This window comes from Schistocerca gregaria, chromosome 1 (assembly GCF_023897955.1).
Source record: "Schistocerca gregaria isolate iqSchGreg1 chromosome 1, iqSchGreg1.2, whole genome shotgun sequence".
Taxonomy (NCBI): domain Eukaryota; kingdom Metazoa; phylum Arthropoda; class Insecta; order Orthoptera; family Acrididae; genus Schistocerca; species Schistocerca gregaria.
The window spans coordinates 542,261,630-542,285,354 of NC_064920.1; the positions used below are offsets into that span (position 1 = coordinate 542,261,630).

At 42.6% G+C, this 23,725-nt stretch overlaps 1 protein-coding gene across 6 annotated transcripts in view; it reads left to right on the forward strand.

Annotated features, from left to right (window-relative positions):
* The window catches only part of LOC126355773 (trafficking kinesin-binding protein milt), a 374,105-nt gene that overhangs the window by 136,838 nt on the left and 213,542 nt on the right, over nt 1-23,725 (forward strand). For all 6 annotated transcript variants that reach the window (XM_050006247.1, XM_050006180.1, XM_050006221.1 and 3 more), the window contains one exon: nt 16,539-16,674. Coding sequence is in view for 3 of the 6 variants with exons in the window: in XM_050006180.1 (XP_049862137.1) it covers nt 16,539-16,674 (136 nt within the window). In the remaining 3 variants the exon portion in view is untranslated. The remainder of the gene's footprint in view (nt 1-16,538; nt 16,675-23,725) is intronic.

A 23,725-nucleotide genomic window follows, 5' to 3' on the forward strand; every position in this document is an offset into this window, starting at 1 on the left:
TCTAACCAAGTTGTATCAAATTCTCCGAGTGACACAGAAACTGAGTGCAGTCTTTCGTTGGCATTGCGTATGGTTTGCAGCCACTCTTCATTGCACTGATTTAGTCATTTATTGTAAAATGCATAGATCTGTTGAACAAGTTGATGTGGTGGACTAATAATTGCCAGTTTGCTGTGCATTTTTCAATCTTTGCCTCCTTTCATTCACTGAGTGCGTCCCCTCCCCCACTTCCCCCGCCGTACAGCTAAACTTCCCAGACAAAAATCACGAATTACGAAGCGAGTACTAACGCACGATAGAACAGGTACGGTACTGTTATCAGACAACACAATGTTGGTACTGATAAGATGTTCGAGAGAGGTACCTTCTCACCGATGGCCAGCGCTAGTAACAGATATTCTTATATGTTCATGCCATGCAGTGTCATGAACTGTTTTTAGCGTCTGATATCCCTTGTATGGGACGGTCCTCAGCGTGTTTATTGTTAGTGAACAAAACAAAGAAAATGGAAACGTATTTTTAGTCTTAACTAGAAGGAAATATCGTCTTTAACTCAGTTACTTTCATCTTGGTTTGCGCATTCCATTGTTTGAAAATATTAATTTACACTTTTGTAGAATCAAGTGTATTAAAATGACAGGACATATTAATCCATAGTGTCTCACGCGTTTTGTAAATAGTAACAATCTGTCGTCGTGGCTTCTCTTTTTCCCTTTCAACCCAATTGCTTGATTAGCCGCCACACTTCTGTTGATTCGTCCGGAATGGCAGCAGAAGTTACCCATCGAAAAACATGTTGTATTCCATCGTCACCGGTATTTAACTCCACACGTTGAAACCCGATAATGAAATTATGGTACTGTAATAAATGATATAGTATTAAACGCTTTTTCAAAAATTATGGTTGACATAGTATTTTATTATACTAAAGAACTCATCTCCGCTAAATTGAAATTTAAATGACGCATTCTCAGTTTCTAGGATTATCCGATTCTATTTTTCTGGAGTATGTGCCATTGGGCATGTAGACGTTAGTGTAAAGCGAACTTCATATCTAAGACGTACCGTGCGCTGTCCATACTTAAGAACTTCGGTGCCTCACCACCAAATTGGCCTTGGCAGATTATATTGTATGATCGTCGTGTGATAGGATTTTGGGCATGAGACTTGTTCGTTAAACACGTTGCACTCGGACACGGTCGTGAAATGTTTAGAGGTCGACCTAGCAGTTTGTAGAAGCGAAGTTGATAAATAGACCAATGATGTAACTCTGTCAGTGAAGATTGGCGGTCGTCTCGTAGGTGACTATCGTTGGCAGATAATAGCCCCGGACCTTGGCCGTCCGATATGCCAGAGATTGAAAAAATTGTCTAATCTGGTCACGGGAACAGCGGGCAGATACATCGATGCACTGCTGACAGTCGCCAAGGAAACTGTTATTGTTTTCGTCTTATATTTTGGTAGCCTTCGTATTCGCCACCGACAGTTAGATAATCTCAACATTGGGCGACGCCAACACCATTATCTATCTATCGCCTGACTGTTTTCGTAGTTGTTTACAGCACCAGACGTATCCACGGAGGTAAGCTCAGCAAGTGAAATGTGAAAAGACACGTTTGGCGGTTTCATTTTCTCTTGTAATTGGACGCCCTGCTTACGGTCATTTCACTAGAGTCTCTGTTGTAAATGAAGGAGCAAAGTAGAAGCCTTAGACGCCTGAAGCACGTACTTGGTTGCACTCAAGTGTGATGTGTGGAAAACAGCAGAGTGTCTGAAACTCTTTGTATGAGAATCTGTGCAAAGCCCACTCGCAATAAAGATTTCAGTACCATAACTTCATTGGTAAGTTGTTAAGCTCTCTTAAAGTCGTACATAATTTTGCTTCCTTCTCATGCCATTAATACTCTGTCTGATCTTAGCCCCGTCAGTAAATACCTGCATTCAGTCTTCTCCAACGCGCTTCTTCTTTCTCCTCCAATTCTGAGAGTTTTTATACGTTCTCTCACGTTATCTATGGGCTGCTTTCGTGCTCCTTCTTCAAGTTGGCCTCCGTTCAAAAATCTTTATAATCATTCTTCCAGAGGTAATCCTAAGCTTATTAAAGGTAGAGAATACATCCCTTGGGAAGAAACACCGTAGTTCTGTAATATGTCACCGGAAATTCGTTAGGCAGTATGAACACGCAGGACACGTACCAAACGTCCATAAGGATGCGTTCACTTCACGGAAACCTCCCACGTCACCTTCTCAGGATAGTTGTTAGATTCTCTCAACTTTTTCGTGTCACTCGACATCAGAGTGTGATTTACTCGAAAATCATATGCCCTTTAGTTTGAGCGGTAACCGTGTAAGAGGCCAAGCAAATTGAAAAAGCTGTTTCCACGTGTATCACCATTGTCATCGCCCCGTAAATCAACTTACTGCTTTATCTTTACCCTTTGGCATAATCAGAAGATAATGTCGCTTCAAAATTTCTGAACAGATAAGTATACTTTTAACCTTTCCACCATTAATAAGCTAAAAAGAAAGTAACCGCATGCGTTGTTATAACCAGTTCGCGTATGAAGTTGCGTTGATAATTTCCGGATTATGTCCGTCAATTTGCAACACTTTCACATTGACGGAGCTAACCTGAAAATTATTTCTGTTCTAAATTACTAAGTGAGCTATATGTATTCATGTAAATTTATTCTAATCGTCAGGTGTACCTGCGTAAATAGATGCTGATTGTATGAAATGTACACAAACACTGATAAAGTAAACAAAAAATCATTGGCAGAAACATTAGTTGTCCAGAAATTTCACATTGAGCTTGCGTTAATCCTGCGTCCAATTGTTTTAGAGTTGCTGCTATTGATTATTGGATAAAGCACGTGTTTCACATCCGTGGATTACTGCAGAAATGTAAATCGCCGGATCATTCTGGAAGTTCGTTGAACACACAGTGAAATTTGCAACGTAATTACACTACTGACCATTAAAATTGCTACACCAAGAAGAAATACAGATGGATAGACGGGTATTCATTAAATAAATATGTAATACTAGAAATGACATGTGATTACATTTTCGTGCAATTTGGGTGCATAGATCCTGAGAAATCAGTACCCAGAACAACCACCTTTGTCCGTAATAACGGCCTTGATTCGCCTGGGCATTGAGTCAAACAGAGCTTGGATGCTGTGTACAGGTACAGCTGCCCATGCAGCTTCAACACGATACCACAGTTCATCAAGAGTAGTGACTGGCGTATTGTGACGAGCCAGTTGCTCGGCCACCATTGACCAGACGTTTTCAATTCAATTGGTGAGAGATCTGGAGAATGTGCTGGCCTGGGCAGCAGTCGAACTTTTTCTGTATTCAGAAAGGCCCGTACATGACCTGCGCCATGCGGTCGTGTATTATCCTGCTGAAATGTAGGGTTTCGCAGGGATCGAATGAAGGGTAGAGTCACGGGTCGTAACACATTTGAAATGTAACTTTCACTGTTCAAAGTGCCGTCAGTGCGAACAAGAGGTGACCGAGACGTGTAACCAACGGTACCTCTTACCATCACGCCGGGTGATACGCCAGTATGGCGACGACGGATATACGCTTCCAATGTGCGTTCACCGCGATGTCGCCAAACACGGATGCGACCATCTTGATGCTGTAAACAGAACCTGGATTCATCCAAAAAAATGGCATTTTGCCGTTCGTGCACCCAGGTTCGTCATTGAGTACACCATCGCAGGCGCTCCTGTCTGTGATGCAGTGTCAAGCGTAACCGCAGCCATGGTCTCCGAGCTGATAGTCCGTGCTGCTGCAAACGTCGTCGTACTGTTCGTGGAGATGGTTGTTGTCTTGCAAACGCCCCCATTTGTTGACTCAGGGATCGAGACGTGGCTGCACAATCCGTTACAGCCATGCGGATAAGACGCCTGTCATCTAGACTGCTAGTGATACGAGGCCTTTGGGATCCAGCACGGCGTTCCAGATTACCCTCCTGAACCCTGCTGACAGTCATTGGATCTCGATCAACAAGAGCAGCAATATCACGATACGATAAAGCGCAATCGCGATAGGCTACAATCCGACCTTTATGAAAGTCGGAAACGTGATGGTTCGCTTTTCTCCTCCTTACACGAGGCATCACAACAACGTTTCACCATGGAAAGCCGGTCAACTGCTGTTTGTGCATGAGAAATCTGTGGGAAACTTTCCTCGTATCAGCACGTTGTAGGTGTCGCCACCGGCGCCAATCTTGTGTGGATGCTCTGAAAAGCTAATGATTTGCATATCACAGCATCTTCTTCCTGTCGGTTAAATTTCGTGTCTGTAGCACGTCATCTTCGTGGTGTAGCAATTTTAATGGCCAGTAGTGTATGTTCTGAGTTCGTTGTTCATCTCTTCCTAACACGTGCAATTATAGGCCTACCTTCTAGTTCGTTTGTAACCCCTGTTGGCTGCACTGCCCTTTTACCGCTCGGAATCTTGGGGAAGGTGCAAAATGTTTGTCGCATATGCGGCGGCTCTTTGTTATCATCAGCTCGGCTGTGACATTGCCCTCCATGGCCATCGTGTTCCCCGGCACGTACAGATAAGCGGTCAGCAACAGAGACGAAATCATACTCCGATAATACTGACTTTATAGCGCCAAGGAAAATTTCCACCGATAATCCGATTTGCACGTGCCGTTGTAGATTTCTGTCTGCAGCTACGTCGATCATACCTGCTTTGGTGCAAAGCATTATCATTGGTATTAAGTTGTAGAAATGGGAAAAGTCGTTGTGTTCGGAATATAAACACAAGATTTGCATTGATTTCTTGGCTTCACTACTTGACGTGTGGTTTTGAATGAGAATTGTTGGATCTTGCTAGTACGCTGTCGCCCATGTTCGGTAGTTCAGTACAGAACATTGTCTGCGTACAGCTGTCTGTTAATGTCTATCTTCCGTCCTCTTTCCCTGTAAGTGCTTGTACATTGCATTTCCAAATGGAGGTCTTTTCTGCAACTTGCTCCTCTACAGGCCAAAGGGCATAGGTTCACAAATAGTATTTAAAAACATGCACAAATACAAATGAACTTCAGACAGAAGGATATAAGGGCCCTTACCAAGTTATTGAGATTTGACTTATTCTTCTGATATAAGAAGAGGAAAAATTCTTGCTTTGTTTGTATACTGCATCGCATGTTACGTAGAGAGCTAGTACAAAGTTGGAGGTTATCGACATAAACAAGCTAGTATCTATCTGTGACCCAATTCGATTTTTTTTTTTTTTTCGGTATCTTAGATTGCGTCCGGGAGGAGTCACTGCTAGGTTGGGGGAACAAGAAGGAAGGTGACTCATTTTGTACTCCAATCAGCTACACTCTGCACTATAATCCACCGTCACTCAAATTGATATTGCGGACCAATTTAGCAGTCCAGAGTGCACCTTTGTGGTATTTTCTGTTTATACTTAGGTGAATGTTGAGTTTGTGTGCTAATATCGACTCTTAAGAATTTGTGCGGTAATATCGACTCTTCTTCAGTGCTCGTAGACTCGAATACGAATTACAGTTGAGGGAAGTTTATTGTTTCAGCAACAGATGGCACACTCCATGTATTATCTGTGAATATAAGAGTTGAATGCTGAAGTAGATCGCGTTTTTAATGTAGAGGTTTTCAGCCGAATCAGGGAGAAGATATCTTTGTGGCACAACTTGAAAGAAAGAAGGGATGGGTTGATAGTACACATCCTGAGGCATCATGGGATAGCTAATATGATGAAGGAGAGGAGTGATGAGGCTGCAGTTCAAAAGCTCGCGCAATAAATTCTGAAGGAAAATGTAAGCCCATTAATAAACCGCTGACGGAACGGGACTAATCATTTTGTATATTGAATGATGGAGATCTGTTTTGTAATATGCGGAAGAATTAATTCGATCTAAATGGAGACAAAGGTGAATGATCCATACTCACAAAAGACTATAATCCTTAATGATAAAATGTAGGTATCAGAAGGAAGTGTTTGGACAACTTGAGCCATTGTCATCTTAGTATCAGCGGTACTTGAGAAACGTGCATAGGACGATGGCGCATCATGCCGTTGTCGTCTGCTATCTACAGACTAGGCCGGTGCACAGAGACTCGCCGCTCGCGTCATCCTCGCTGGTTTGCCTTCTTTATCAGCGGCAATCAGCCGCGGAGGTGAGCAAGGTGGAGCGGGCTTGCGCGCTGGGTGGCAGTCCCGTGGAAGGCGCGGCAATCATGCGACGGATGCTCGGCGAGCGGCGGGGGCGGCGCCAGCCGCAGCAGGTAAATCACGCTGGTGGTGGGGGTAAAAAGAAAAAGCGACTCATTGCGCGCGCTGACACGGAACGTGACAGACCACGGTTTTGTGCCTGTTTCATTGCCTCGCCACACAGAAAAAAAAATGTATTAAGCAATTCGTAACTCGTCAATTATTCTCTTGATGCTAGCTCAGTAGAGGCAAGCCAGAGAGAGGATAGGATAGCCGGAAACGGGATCTGCGACCACGCTGCGCGGTGTACTGAAAAGGGGACCTTCCATTTCCTTCGTACGTACAGGGTTTGAAAGGTCAGTACCCGGCAATCAATTTCCTAAAGCAGTACGATGAAAAAGGAAAAAACTCGAACCAATCGTCTGTAAAATTAATGTTTTTCGAGCCCTGTTAAGTACAAAATTGCTGCTTACACTGCTAATACCAACTTCTTTAACTTTTATTTGTGTTGAGTATTAATTAAGATACGGAAATATTAAGTAAAATGTTGAATTATTGTTTTTAATGACAATATTTTTTATTATACTCATCATCTACATCTTGGCAGACGGTAGTTTGTGTACCGCTGCCACTTTCTCCTTTTCCTGTTCCGTTAGCGAATGGTTGATGGTAACGATGATTGCTGGTAGCCTGTCCGTGTGAGCTCGAATCACTTCAGTCTTCTCGCGAGATATACTGTACTCAGGAACAAGCATACTATACTTGCTGTTCTAGGAAAGTACTCTCTGTTAATTTAATTCGGTCATACTAAATTCTTCATCGTTAAATGAAAAAATTACATACATTATTAAAACTGTTGAGTCCCTAAAAATAAAAAGCGTATTTTATTTTGTTTTTCATGTTTCTCATTTTTGTACCAAATTTTAATTTATTTTGAATGCTTGAATTTTAATGGCATCACTAATTAAAAATGAAGATATTGTTAACAATAGTATACAGTATGTGTATTCCGATTTCATAATATATGATTTCAAGAAAAAAATAGGTCTTATTATCGAAAATCGAACAGTCTTCTTCAGGATTTGTAGAATAACACGTAACTGATGATTTCGTTGAAGTAGGACAAATATTTTGCACTTAACAAAAATCGAAAATTTTCAAAGGCGATTTTTTCGAAACTTTCTAGAATTACTTTAGAAAATTGATGCCCGTGCACTGACTTTCATAGTAGGTTTTTTTTTTTTTGCAGATTCGCCGCAGATTTTTCGTAGCTTGTCGTTAAATTAACCACAGGACATAATCAATGAAAAGAGCCGTGTTCTTTTCCCGCATAAAAAACATGCTGAAGTGTTGCTAGTGTGCATAGTGTGTTACGGATGGTGCAACTCATTGTTGTCAACTATTCCCCTCTCCTTGTGTTTACGCCCATGACAGTGAATCACTCCTCTGGCAAAAAAGTATTGCGTGACGCGTATACATGGTGCAGTTCTCCGATCGCGTAAGCACCTATTAATTATATAAAAAAATATTTTTTATATGATGAATCTTCGATTACTACTACTACTACTACTACCCCCACCACCACCACCAATAATAATAATAATAATAATAATAATAATAATAGTGTTTTGTAAATATGACGTCTGAAACACAATAGCTTCGGAGAAAATAGTGGTAGCAATTGTGTGAGCGAAAGCACTGAAATGTTGCGGACAGATGTAACGCTAGATGCTCAGTACCTGTTCGGAGAGTTTGATGTCAAGACCTCCATAACGAATGAAGATAGGGTATCATACTGAGAAAGGGCCTAATTAGATCAGTTACATCACAAAAACTCACTGGTTTGAACCATCGTAGCTTTAATTCTACAGAGAGAGGTTTAGCAGGTAAACTTTGTTTCCGCATCACACATGTCTTTGAATTCTGATAAGATTGCGCGCAGGAGATCTAGACTTCCTACGTTCTTGGAACAGCTGCGGTAGCAAACATAGTCTGGGGAATTTCTGTAATTTCTTCCTGAGGATTCGGCTTGGTTTGCACAGTGAACTCAAAGTTCACAATTTTTTCCTCGGGTCTATTTGATGTATTTGCAATAATCTCCAGACATGAAATTTGAGTTACAAATTAGAAACAAGTGCTCTCTCATTAGGGCGCCGGACTCTGGGGACCACTCATTCGCTGCATAATTCAGTCATGTGATCGAAATATACATACAATTCTGAGCTTATCAGTACCATGGGGTGTGCAAATAATTCCCGAAATGCCATGCAGTCCGAACAATGAAAACCACTGATATGAGTGTCGGTGAACGCCATAGTAAATGGCTTCGTTCGTTACAAGTTCTATAATGGTCACCATCTTTTGTGGATGGCGTTCGTAATCCTATAGCTCGGCGAGAAGTTACAACAGATGCTTAGTCGGTATATTTTCTTCTATGAAAGAGCTTCACAGGTAGTACTCAAATATAGCGCAGTTAATGAGGGCGTCCTACATATATGCTGCATTAAATTTCTGGACAGGATTGATAATTCCATCAGCGGTGAAAGGCGACGTGTCGAGTGTTTGCCTGTTTAGCAACTGAACTACGGCGTTGGAAAGTACAAACGGATAGGAACTGACTGATGTGACACAGGCCATTGATTGTCAATTTCCTGGATTGACTAATTATAAGCAGGATGCTTTTCTCAAAGCTTACGAAACAACTGACATCTGATGATGGCGGTTCGCGAAATGCAGCGGATTGATTAGCGACATGGGTTAGATAAATATATTGTCTGCGAATGTTTTTCGGAACTCCTGTTTTGATTCATTAAAGGTATTGAGAGCGATTCTGTAGACATCGCAAAGGAGGCGGAAGCAAGCGTAGGCAGACACCCCATGTGGTACTCCTGTTTACCCAGCCACATTAGTTCCCAGAATCGCTCAAGACAACGCCGGGATGATTCCTTTGAAAAGGACACGGTCGATTACCTTCGTTCCTTCTTTCCCAGTCCTAGCTCTCGATCCGCGTCTATTACACTTGTCTTGCTTCCTTCTATCCTTCCTTCCATATTCCGAGGTGGTTCCTTCAAAGAAATCATGAGAGTCTCAGAAGATTTCGACATCGACGGTATGCTAGAAGACATCGAGAGTTTGCTACGTAGATTACAAAAAATTGTACCGACAGCCAGCTCGACCCACAATATATCTTCTTCACATTTAAAACGTTAAAGGTATTCACCAACACTCTTGTATATTTGGAGATGACCTCATGTTGCGTTTTTGATTTTCCGACATTTACAGATGTTTATTTATCTCAAATGGTTGTTGGTTATCTAAGCTGATTTTGGAGAGCACGAAATTGTATGGCGTGCATTTTCCGCATTATACTGGAATAAATATGTGAGTGCCGCTTTTTGTGAGTGTGATTATTACCATGTGAGACCAAATGTGACACATTTTCTGATCTTTGGCACGGACCACTAAGTTTAACGTCACCATCCGACGGACGGGTCACTGTCAAACAGGACGCATACCTACACTCCATCAACACTACCAAAAGGTTTGGAATTTAACCTGAGAACTGTGTCTCCTCCCCTTGACGGCCAAATATTGGCGATGAACATTTCTCCTACACGACGATTCGAAGCGGCAACCTCGATATTTAACACCAACCCATAAGCGAGCTTTAGCGACCGCAATCTGAAGCCTGGTCCCATTAAGTGATGGCATTTCTGGTTCCATTAAGTGATGGCAGCTCGATGCGAACGAGCAACTCTTACGTTAAGAAGCAAAGCGATTTACTCACCTACCTCCACATAAAGAAAGATGGATACGTCTTTGGTTAGTACAGAGAAACATATCGGGGAAGAGATGGTTGTGTGTTCATGCTGCAGTGCTTATTACTCATGCTTGTAGAACAATTCTGCGTTTTCAGTTGCATGTTATTTCTCTACACATCACAGAGTGAAGTTTCGCAGTAGTCAAGACAATAGGACGATGACGAAATTCAGTCCAATCATATAAATTTAGGTTTACCATGGTTTCCTTGAATCGCCTAGGGGAAATGCCAGGATACGATCTGTGTCTTTATTTTTCCAGACCGAGCTCGTCGTCGACCGGGTGTTACATACAATCTCCCCCCCCCCCTTCTTCTTCCTCTTCTTCTGTGAACACTATGTGATCAAAAGTATCCGGACATCCCCAGAAACATACGTTTGTCATATTAGGTGCATTGTGCTGACAGGTACTTCATATTAGCGAAACAGTAGTCATTAGACATCATGAGAGAATAAAATGGGGCGCTCCCCGGAACTCACGGACTTCGAACGTGGTCAGGTGATTGGGTGTAACTTGTGTCATACGCCTGTACGCGAGATTTCCACACTCCTAAACATCCCTAAGTTCAATGTTTCCGATGTGATAGTGAAGTGCGTAAGTGAACGGACACGTGCAGCGCTGAAGCCTACAGACCGACTTCGTCTTTTGACTGACAGAGACCGCCGACATTTGAAGAGGGTCGTAATGTGTAATAGGCAGACATCTATCCAGACCATCACACAGGAATTCCAAACTGCATCAGAATCCACTGCGAGTACAATGGCAGTTAGGCGGGAGGTGAGAAAACGGATTTCATGGTCGAGTAGCTGCCCATAAGCCACACATCTCGCCGGTAAACGCCAAACGACGCCTCGCTTGGTCTAAGGAGCGTAAACATTGAACAATGTAGTAGAAAAATGTTGTGTGTAGTGACGAACAACGGTACGCAGTGTGGCGATCCGATGGTAGGGTGTAGGTAAGACGAATGCCCAGTGAACGTCATCTGCCAGTGTGTGTAGTGCCAACAGTAAAATTCGGAGGCAGTGGTGTTATGGTGTAGTCGTGTTTTTCATAAAGGGGCTTGCACTCGTTGTTGTTTTGCGTGGCACTATCACAGCACAGGTCTACATTGACGTTTTAAGTACCTTCTTGCTTCCCACTGTTGAAGAGCAATTCGGGGATGGAGATTGCATCTTTCAACACTATCGAGCACTTGTTCATAATGCACGGCCTGTGCCGAAGTGGTTACATGACTGTAACGTCCCTACCATATTGAACTGCAACATTACCGATGGAGGGCGCCACGAACTTGTAAGTCATTTCAGCCAGGTCACATAGTGTACCACGATATTACATCTAATTTATTTTCCTTGTAGACATATTTTCAAGATGATCGGTCTCGCTAAAACACATGCAAATTCGCCACTGTTTATTTGGAAGAACGTGTCATCGACTGCACAAATAACTAGATAGCCAGTAAGTTCTTAACATCGAGTCGGTAGTAGATATGAAACAGTTTGCTGAGGTTCGAAAGTCTGATAGAGGCAACTCTTACCATAAATAGAAGAAGTCGACTTTATGGGAAGCCTCGACACAGCATCGATCACAAAACTTCGAACTTCTACCTGTGTGCACTTTCGGGTCTAATATTATTTCAATAAAACTGAGTCTGTCATCTGCGTTCCACGTCATTAGTTTCATGATTTCTTTCACCCTAAATCAGTCCGAAAAAACCTCCTAAATTTTGGCATCTGTCGCTATCGACAGACGTAACACGCGGAGTTAAAAAATCACATAAATGTTGCATGTAACTGAGTATGAAACAGTTTAAATTAATTGATGTTTTTAGTAAACATGCTTTTTGTACGCAGTATTGAAAGCTGATGTTGACAGCAACCTGAAACAAGTGACTTTTGGTGCTGGCAAACAGAATACAGCATACATTCTTAACGGAAAGAATACTTAAGAAATAAGTCATTTCGGACGTACCCCAAGGGGGTATTAGCGGATCATTACTTACCACAAAATATGTAAATGACTTGGTGGTTAACTTCGAACGTTCCATGAGGCTTTTCGCGGATGATGCTATTGTATATAGCGAAGTAGCAACGCTTGAAAATTATAGCGAAATACAGGAGGACCCACAGATGATCGATACTAGGTGTTAAGTATTATCAGTTGACCCACAACAAGTGTAACGTATTGACCATAAATATATAGAAAGACACATTATTGTATTACTACGCGAATACACAACAGTCATTTGAACAGTCACACCCATTAAATATCTGTGAATATGCTTGAAGTGGAGCGACCACATAAAACAGATCGCAGATAAGGCGAGTGTCAGATTAAGATTCACTAGAAGAATCTTCCGGATAGTCCACCCACAAAGTAGGAAAGTTACAAAGCACTCATTGGATCGATATTTGAATATGCTCGTCAGTCTGGGTTCCGTACCAGATAAAACTGATAGAAGAAGTAGTGGCGATCCAAAGACGAGCTGCGTCTTTCGTTACATATTCATTTCGTAATCACGAAACCACCCCGGAGATGCTCGTAGAACTGTCGTGACAGACGCTGCAAGAGAGGCGTTGTCCATGAAGGTATTTTAAAGTTTATTTACAGTTCCGAGAGTGTACGCTCCTAGAGTCACGCTATATATTGCTCCCACTTATGCGTGTGTCTGTAGACCCAGAAGTCATACTTCTGATTTGTGTCAAACCACCCCCCAGCCACCGCGTCCAGCGTCTTAGAGTGAACTATTAATTCCTGAAACTCGTCATTAATTTCAGTGACTCATCACCGATTACATATACAAAAGATATTGGACCATTACGTTTCTTACCCACCTCCTATTAGATTTATTTACGTGTAGAGTAAGACACTAAATTTGTGTGTGGTCACCTGCTAATCTCTGTACCAGGCGCTTGTCATTTGCAAGTTTCTTTCCATTTCGTAAGAAGTTGTCAATGATGTCCTCCACCTGTACACTACTGCGCCGTCCGCGAGTAATCTCAAAAGGCTGCAGACATTATTCGCCTCATCATTAATGTGAAGGGTGAGCCATGTAACATGGGCATCGCGAATATTTCATTTGTTCTAGGTATCAAGACGTAGTTCCTGGCAAAGGGTAATGTGCAAAGGGACAAGAAATATGTTGTGTTTTTATTGAACGATATGTTGTATAACGACATTCAAAATCTTTTGACAGGAGATTCACTGTCACGGTTGTTGTTGCTGTGGTCTTCAGTCCAGAGACTGGTTTAATGCAGCTCCCCATGCTACACTATCCTGTGCAAGCTTTATCTCCCAGTACCTCCTGCAACCTACATCCTTCTAAATCTGCTTAGTGTATTCATCTCTTGGTCTCCCTCTACGATTTTTACCCTCCACGCTGCCCTCCAATACTAAATTCCTGATCCCTTGATGTCTCAGAATATGCCCTACCAACCGATCCCTTCTTCTAGTCAAGTTGTGCCACAAACTCCTCTTCTCCCCAATTCTATTCAGTACCTCCTCATTAGTTATGTGATCTACCCATCTAATCTTCAGCATTCTTCTGTAGCACCACATTTCGAAAGGTTCTATTCTCTTGTCGTCCAAACTATTTATCGTCCACGTTTCACTTCCATACATGGCTACACACCATAAAATACTTTCAGAAACGACTTCCTGACACTCGAATCTGTACTCGATGTTAACAATGTCTCTTCTTCAGAAATGCTTTCCTTGCCATTGCCATTGCCATTGCCAGTCTACATTTTATATCCTCTCTACTTCGACCATCATCAGTTATTTTTTCCCCAAATATCAAAACTCATTTACTACTTTAAGCGTCTCATTTCCGAATCTAATTCCTGCAGCATCACCCGATTTAGTTCGACTACATTCCATTACTCTTGTTTTCCTTTTGTTGATGTTTATATTATATCGTCCTTTCATGACCCTCTCCCTTCCGGTCAGCTGCTCTTCCAAGTCCTTTGCTGTCTCTGATAGAATTACAGTGTCATCGGCGAACCTAAAAGTTATTATTTCCTATCCTTGGATTTTAATTGCTACTCCAAATTTTTCTTTTGTTTCCTTTACTGCTTGCTCAATATACAGGTTGAATAATATCGGGGAGGGGCTACAACCCTGTCTCACTCCCTTCCCAACCGCTGCTTCCCTTTCATGCCCCTCGACTCACCTGCCATCTGGTTTCTGTACAAATTGTAAATAGCCTTGCGCTCCCTGTATTTTACCCCTGCCACCTTCAGAATTTCAAAGAGAGTATTTCAGCCAACAACGTCAAAAGCTTTCTTTAAGTTTACAAACGCTAAAAACGTGGGTTTGCCTTTCTTTAATCTTTCTTCTAAGATAAGGCGTAGGGTGGATATTGCCTCGCGTGTTCCAACATTTATACGGAATCCAAACTGATCTTCCCCGAGGTGGGCTTCGACCAGTTTTTCCATTCGTCTGTAAAGAATTCGTGTTAGTATTTTGCAGCCATGACTTGTTAAACTGATAGGTCGGTAATTTTCACATCTACCAACACTTTGTGATTGGAATTATTATATTCTTCTTGAAGTCTCAGAGTATTTCACCTGTCTCATGCATCTTGCTCACTAGATGGTAGAGTTTTGTTAGGCCTGGCTCTCCCAAGGCTGTCAGTAGGTATAATGGAATGTTCTCTACTCCCCCGGGTTTTGTTTCGACTTAGCTCTTTCAGTGCTCTGTCAAACTCTTCACGCAGTATCATATCTCCCATTTCATCTTCATCCTCTTCCATTTCCATAATTTGTCCTCAAGTACATCGCCCTTGTATAGACCCTCTACATACTCATTCCACCTTTCTGTTTTCCCTTCGCTGCTTAGAACTGGGTTTTCATCTGAGCTCTTGATATTGATACATGTGGTTCTCTTTTCTCCAAAGGTCTCTTTAATTTTCCTGTAGGCAGTATCTATCTTACCCCTAGTTATATGTGCCTCTACATCCTTACATTTGTCCTCTAGCCCTCCCTGTTTAGCCATTTTGCACTTCCTGTCAATCTCATTTTTGAGACGTTTGTATTCCTTTTTGCCTACTTCATTTACTGAATTTTTATATTTTCTCCTTTTATTAGATAAATTCAATATCTCTTCTGTTACCCAAGGATTTCTATTAGCCCTCGTCTTTTTACCTACTAGATCCTCTGCTGCCTTCACTATCATCTCTCAAAGTTACCCATTCTTCTTCTACTGTATTTCTTTCCCCCATTCTTGTCAATCGTTTCCTAATGCTCTCCCTGAAGCTCTCTACAACCTCTAGTTCTTTTAGTTTATCCAGGTTCCATTTCCTCAGTTTATTAAGGTTAGCAGTAAAATTTTCCCAAAAAATAGGTAGGTAATTTTTCTAAATAAAAGTTAGCAACATTCACGCCAAAAACGGATGAGAGACAGGCCCTTGCCGCGTGCTATAGCACTGGTGTTTAGAAAATTACCCAGCTATTTTCTTGCGAAGATTTGAGTGCAAGGTGTAAGAAACATTATATCACACAGTAGCACGTAAGATTTCAATAATTATTGTTATTCCATTCGGTGAAATAAGTTCACCTCATTTCTTAATGTGCTGTTAATGGATGCAATGAATTTTTAAGATGGTCGACAACTTGACTTTCCTGAATGTTGTATACATACAAGATACTTATAAATCGTCCTGACACCAAAACATCACAAAAGTCCAAAAGAACGTGGGTTCGAAAATCCTTCGTTAGGGAATTCGTAGGTTTATTGTATGTTATTAACAACGTACATTTACAAAAATTGTTCGAAGTTACCTCCTCCAGCTTCGATACGTGCCCTGAGCCTGTGCTCCACACTTCGTTTACTCTTTTGACAATTTATATAGTACCTCAAATTTTGTCAAATCCATATTGGATACGCAAATGGACATGAGTTATAAGAGTTGAATGCACCGAAGCATTTAAATGTCTCCAGAGATAAAGTACATTGGATTCAAATCTGGCGATCGAGCAGACCATGCACTGGATGCCTTTCGTCCAACCAGTCTATGTGGATACTGGTTATCGAGGTTCCGGCGAGATTAAAGTGATGTGAAGAACTATCGTGCGTAAACCACATCCCTTGGATGACGGATAGAGGTACATTTTCAAGTAAATGAAGCACCTCATTTCTGAGCCTTCCGTAGGTATGTTTGAGTAGTAATACGACGAGGAAATAGGGAGCAATAAGATGACCATGACTGATTCCTCCCCACATGTCGATGCTGGACGTTCAGAAGACAATCTACACAAAGTAAAAACACATGCCAAGACCATCTCTAATCAAGAATCGAGGTAAAAATGCACATCTGACATGCATTTCATAACCAGGGGTCACTACATGGAATACCTTTCGTGACTCGTTAACAAAGGATTTTTTGATCAGTTTTCATTCTGACTTTTCGTAATGTTTTGGTGTCAGGAAGAAATCTGAAGATTTATGAACAGCAGTTTATAAACACCTTGTTGGTGATGCAGACTAACGCAAGGTGCGACGTGCCGCTGTTGCAGATCCAGCCACCGCTTCCGCAGCAGCAGCAGCAGCGTCCAGCGGCGCGAGACGGGGAGGGAGGCGCCAAGCTGGCCGCGGCCCTGGAGTCGGCGGGGCGCGCGCGGCGCTCCTACACCGACAGCGCCACGCTCACAGGTACTGTAGAGCGGCCAGTGGCGCGAAGTCCTCAGCGTACTTTACAGCAACTACTTCAGTTCCTAGTCTGCAGGACTCTGCGTAGGTCTCGTAAAGTCCTCTTCTCTTCAATGTCAAATGAACTCCATATCTTGTTAATTCTTTGTGATCAGTAAGCTCTTTGAGTCCAACAATATCCTCACTGAAACATAAGATAACATGCAGAATGTAGGGCATTCACTGTTCGCTTACGAGACACAGAAGTCAATAGACACTGTTGCCCAGATTCTTTCTGTGTTCCTTGACTTCCAGAAGACCTTCAATACCAATCCTGTTCTGGCGCCTACTGAACAAAATACGAGCGTACTGATTATCAAACCACATGGGAGATTGCATTGAAGATTCGTAACCGAGAGAAATATCCAGGCGTAAAAATAACTTAGGACGCACTCCTAGGGACTATATAGGACCACTACTTTCCCTAACACAGGATGTTCGGAAATTCCCGTTACAAACTGCTAGGACTTGCAGGACATGTAGAGGGGAATGAGTACAAAATATCTTGAATAGGAACCCATGTCCGTCGTACAGTCGTTTGAAAATACATTTACTAGGTAGGTAGGCTGGGAGGCAGGGAGTGGTTGCGTCGGATCGGCTGATGTTATTTTGACGTCTGTCCGTCATAGTTCGAGCGCCATTCACCCATCTGTTACAGCAACATGGTTGAGTACACGTTTGCAGAATACAAGGAGATGATCCTTCCGAATCTCGAAGGTCGCGGTAATGGAGGAGCTGCTCCTCGCCTCTATCTAGATCGATCTCCACGATGTCCGATTCCATCGCACACCCTTTTCGCCACAATTACGCAACGGCTTCTGGAAGAGTACCTTCGCCGTCAGCAGGCGTGACTGTGATGCTCCAAGGAGACGCCACATACACGAATCGGAAGAGGCTGTACTGCATCAACGAGTACACGAGCAGTTTCTTTGGCTTAACAAGTGGAACTGCAAAACAACTTAAGTAGTGAGTTACACCTACTCTGTTATCTGTAAAAGTGGTCGTGTTAACAAAATGGTTCAAATGGTTGTAGCATAGAAACGGTATGTTTCCGGACATGGGTTTCAGTTCAGAAAATTGTCTACTCACTCCCCTCTACAAGTTCTAGAAGTTTTTAACGGGAATTTCCGAGCACTTTTATGCAGAGTGATCCGTTTGAGATGACAGAAAAGTAAAGCATTATATACAAGAAACTATGCAAATATATTGCCTATGAACGGTATATGCTTGTGGAGAAGAGTCTGGAGCTTGTGTCTGATACTCATTCAACATGTTCGCCATTGCGAGTGCGGCGCATACCATAACTAGCGTCCATGTGTATCACGTGGCGCACAGCATTTCTGGAGTAATTTGCTGAAAAGCCCCTATAATCTGCCTCCGTAGGTCAGCCAGTTTCTGTGGCCTTTGTGCATATACTGTTCATTTGACGAAGGCTCGCTCCCCCCCCCCCCCCCCTCTCTCTCTCTCTCTCTCTCTCACACACACACACACACACACACACACACACACACACACACAACAAAGAAAAAAATGTAGGCGTTAGGTCGGGGCTAGTAGATTGACTATGCACCTTCACCGTCAGCAGGCGTGACTGTGGTGCTCCAAGGAGACGCCACACACACGAATCGGAAGAGGCCATACTGCATCAGGTCCACCACGGCCGCAGCAGCGATCGTTGGTGTCATTGTTCCCCCCCCCCGGTATGAGAGCCCAATACAGTGGAGCGCCGTCTTGTTGATACAAAATAGTGTCCCTTATCCTACTTTCGTGTAATTTGAGAGACAACATACTAATCCATCATTTCAAGGTAAATGACATCACGAAAATTCTCTCCCGGAAAAAAAATACTCGAAAATTTAGCATACCACACGACAAATTGAGCGCGTTGTTATGGCATAACTTCCATTTTCACTTAACACTCGACACACGCTCAGCGTGCAAACTTGGTGCTACCTCGTATACTGTGTTTCTGACATCTGGTTTTTGCGCTGTGAACTACGCGCTGTCGGCTTGCATCCTGGGACATGGTCAATCATTGTTACCTCCCATCAGTTTCACTCACATTACAGAAAATAGCTCTGGATTGTATACACTGGTGTCCAAAATTAAAGCAATAAACTGCTATTTCGCCGTCCTTTGTCCGATTCACGATATAGTCATACAAACTGTCAACAGATGTCCTGTTCTGCACGGAAAATGGCATTCGGATCAACGGCCAACCACACCAGCGATGACGTCAGGGCATCTATCAAACGGGGCAGTATTTGTCGGGTAGTCCTGCATCTACAATGGGTACGCACTCACAGACGGTGCAGTATAGCACAGAGAAGGCGGCTGCCAGACACTCTGCAATGGAGAGGACACTCGCTAGCTGATGTGGCCCGATGGCTTAAAGTGATTCGTTCTGTTGTTTCTAGGGTGTGGCGACAGTTCATGGAGACCGAAACTGTATCCCAAAGGCCAGGGCAGGGTCGACCACGTGTGACATCACAAAGACAGTGCCGTTATTTGGCTGTAAGGGCACGACGCTACGCCTTAGTACTGCGTGCTAACTGACACCTGATCTCGTGCCTTCCACCGGACGTGTTGTACCGAGACAGACGGTGTACAGAAAGCTTCGACAGAGCGGTCTTCATTGCCGGAGACCTGCTCTATGTGTACCTCTGATGCGTCTCCAGAGAAGGGAACGTCGACAGTGGAGTTGTCAACATGCCCTGGGTGATAGAACAGAGGGCCTTTGTTATTTTCACAGATGAGTCCCGATTTGGTCTGGAGAGTGATTCTCGACGGCTTCGGAACATGGAACACTATTTCGGGACCCAAATGTTGTGGAAAGAGACCGATATCGAAGAGGATGCCTAATGGTGTTGGCAGGGATTATATTAACCTCTCGAACAGCTCTTGATGAAAGTGTATGGGTTAATTGACAAGTTTTAACTGCTGTCTGGCAGCGTGACGAGTTCTTGAGACCTCATGTCTGGTGGTTGCGAGGTGCTGTGGGCCCAGACTCCTTATTGATTGACAATAATGCTGGACCTCATAGAGCACGAGTGGCTCATGTTTTCTTGGAAACGGAAGATATTGCACACATGACATGGTCTGATCGCTCTTCCGATTTGAATCCCATAAAGCATGTCTAGGATGCACCATGAGACGGGTTGCATCACGTAAGCATTCAATCACTCCTCAACTTGCGAGCAGCCCTGTCGGAAGAATGGGCGTTATTGCCTCAACATGAGATTGATAACATTATTCACAGCATGCCCCGTAGTTGTCAGGCCTGCATTGCTGCCAGAGGTGCTTACAACCCATACTGAGCACATTAACCGGTTGTCGGAATGTTTGTGCAAGTTGGAAAAACGAAGAAAATTTTTGTCTACCGTTATTTCCTATGCAGTTGTTTACTTCCTGTTTCTGTACATTGTTTCTACTTTGCTATCACCTGTTTATACTGTTTTGTAGCAAAATAAACTACTGTTTTGTGGCAAAATAAACGCAGCCTTGCAAAATTTCCATTTGTTGCTTTAATTTTGGACGCCAGTGTACATTAACTTACTAAATGTGGCCTTATATTTTTCTGACATCTCAAACGGATCATCTAGTATATAAATGATGACGTGAATGACGTCTGAAGTTCGAGAATTTTCGTGGATGATGATTTTATATGCAGAAAAGTGGCACTGCAGAAAATGGTAGCGAAATCCACGAAGACTGCAGAGGACCGACAGTTGGTACAGGGGATTGCCAGTCAGTTCTCAACATACACGAATCTAATAGATTGCGAATACATAGGCGGGAACATCCATTATTGTATGATTACAGAACAATCACAGAAAACAGTCCTCTCCATTAAGTATATGGGAGTGTTCATACGGAAAAGTGGAACAGCCATATAAAATTTATCACAGGTGCAATACAGATTCATTGCAAGCATTCTCGAGAAGTGTAATCCATCCACAAAGGAGGTAGCCTCATTTGACAAATATTGCTCGTTAATACTGGCTCCGTACCAGAAAGGATTGATATAAGAAATAGAGAATATCGAAACAAGAGCAGCGCGTTTCGTCACGAACTCGTTTAGTAAGGGCGAAAGCCTTACGGAGATGCTCATCGAACTCCAGTTGCAGACACTACAGGAGAGGCATTGTGCATCATGGTGTGATGTCGTGAAAAGACCGTGAAAATAAAATTAGAGAGAGTCGAGCTCACGCGGATGCTTACATACGATCGTATCCGCAGACCATTCAGCCGGAACGGGAAATGAGGAACTGACTGTGACTCAAGAGAACTCTCCGCTACATAGCATAAGATGACTTGTGGAGTATAGATGTGGATTTAAGGTTCTTTAACACGGGCTACAATGCTCCCTCATGCAGAGAGCAGAACAGTTTCGTAATTTTACCCAAGATACGCAGAAATTCGACTTCTCACGCCTTAGTCAGTCAGATGGAGATCATCAGACGGGAGGCATTACGTCGCTAGTCATGCGCTCAGGGTTTCCTGATTTTGTCCAAACCAAGATTTATGCCCTACAATTACTGGTTCACTATTCTGACAGCCTTAAGTGAAACAACGACACGGATAACGCTGTACAAAAAATTTGAGGCAAATCACTGCTTTTTACCTTATTGGTAGTTTTGTTCGCTTTTCGCTCTCTTAAATAGATCTTTCCCAGCCGAGCGAATGACGAAACGAAGCATGGTTGTTAAAGTGAGTACAGTTTTCTTTTTCGTGTTGGTCGGTATGCATTTGTTGTGTGGCCAAAAACTGAGGAGTATCTGTTAATATCTGGTAGCATTTCTGTTGGAATCTCTTTTCTTGTTTTTCTGTTAGTCCCCAAGTACGTGATTTGCTATTCTTCCAATAGTGCCTGTGTCAGCTTAACGTTGCATTCCTATTTTTTGAGAAATACAGTATGTTCCATAGTCTCACAACTTCGCTGGCACCATTACTGATATAAAAGTTGTCTTCCGGCTGTTATCCGTCATGGAGTCCCAAATTAATTGCATAGCCATTCTTAGCATCAACAAAAGAAAATATTTTTATTCCATATTTTACAGGTGTACTCGATATGTACTGCCTAAAGTAGCAATTCCCCTGAAAGACAGAAACTGCTCTTATCTAGAGAGAAAAGATCACTAAACCTACTAACCATAAGTTTATATAACTCTCACGTTGTATTAGTTTATCTTCCACCTACCGAAAATTATTCGTAATTACATTATCAAGACGCGATCATCGATACAGAAAATAAAGTCTTATTCATAGGTAGAAAACAACACTCCACTCCATTGCCTTTAGAGCTATCCGACAACAGTTCCACATGCTTTTCTCAACAACGCATTGAGCATTGACAAAAGGGATACTGACGAAGAATCATATTTCCGTGCCAACTGTCTATCTGTCATCTATCTCTCTGGTATATCTTTAACAGACTTTTTCAATCTATACGTTAGTACAGTATACAACGTTTGTCATCGCCGAGATACAAATTCAATACTTTTGTTGGAGTTTTTACCGAACAAGGCACGAAAATAAATAATTCCGTCGCTTGGCGGAGTATGCACAATTTTTGAGGAAATTTTTTGCCCCTTCTTGTTTCACGATTCTTTTCATAACAAAATTTGGACTGGATACATACTCAGTTCAGACGAACTGGACCTATTTTCGTTACTGGACCTATTTTCGTTATTCACCTTCTGTACCGATTCGGTGTTGTGGTCACTAGCAGCCACGCGATTTCACGTTAAGCTGGAGGTCCGCTTTCCCCGGTTGAATAACCGGTGCAGGTTAGAGACGCTCAAGACGCCGAAGTGGCTTCGAAGAAATTGCTCTAAGCACTATGGGACTTAACATTTAAGGACATCAGTCCCCTGGACTTAAAACTGCTTAAACCTAACTAGTCTAAAGACATCACACACATCCATGCCCGAGGCAGATCCAAACTGGAGACCCTAGCAGCAGCACGGTTCCGGACTGAAGCGCCTAGAACCACTCGGCCTCAGTGGTCGGCGAAGCGGCTTCAAATTGTGAGACTTGCGCTAGGCCATGAGTCACACAAAATTATTATTATTTCTTTCTTATCTCAGACTGTCTGGTCAAAAGTAGAAAGTGACGCGGACCTTGATCAATCGTGACTTCCTTTTAACTGTACGGTATATGTTATATTGCATTTAGGAACTTTCGGGTAATTATTATTATTATTATTATTATTTTATACGTGGTCAATTTCGCGATCATCTTCGTTAGAAAACACCTCTGACTCTTCCTGCTCAAGCCACTGTACAACAACATGCAAATCTTCTGCCGTCTCCGTCTTTGGGCTTTGTGACAGTTTACTTGTTACGTATATAGGCGTGCTGTTGACAACTTATCACATAAACACGCTACTACGAAGAGAATTTATTTCTTCAATCAGTAGAAGTGAAACGGAAGTGTAGTACTGTCGCAATAACAAACATCAACAATAAACGATCAGCTACTGAAAGGCGCGACTCCTAAAATCAGTAGTTCTGCAGACTTACAACAAATATCACTGGGGGGGGGGGGGGGGGGGGGGGGAGGACGCACAGGCGTCACCATCGTACGTAACTTGGTTGGGACTATTGACAGTGAACAAACATTCGCTTCCCCCAATGAGCGATTTCAATTCTTGAGGCAAATAAAGGTCATTACTAGAACTTTGTCTTCTATGCATCCTTACTAACATAATTATATTCTGAGAAATGAGAAATTAAAGAATTATTTACTTCCTTCTGCTTCGTACTCTATGGTCCAGAATGCATCCGTTGGCACTAGAAGTAATATGAAACTTCCATCTTGCTTATAAAGGTGTCCTCTCCCTTAGTTGGCGGCATGACACCACCAGTCACCATGCAGGTATTTCTGCATCCTCTTGACATTTTTGCGCCGTTGAACTAATTTTATTAAACTGTGGAGATGAAGACTGTCTTCGTTTGAGACTATAGCCCAGTAGCGATAGCTCTGAATAAGGGATTCCGTTGTAAAGGTGGAG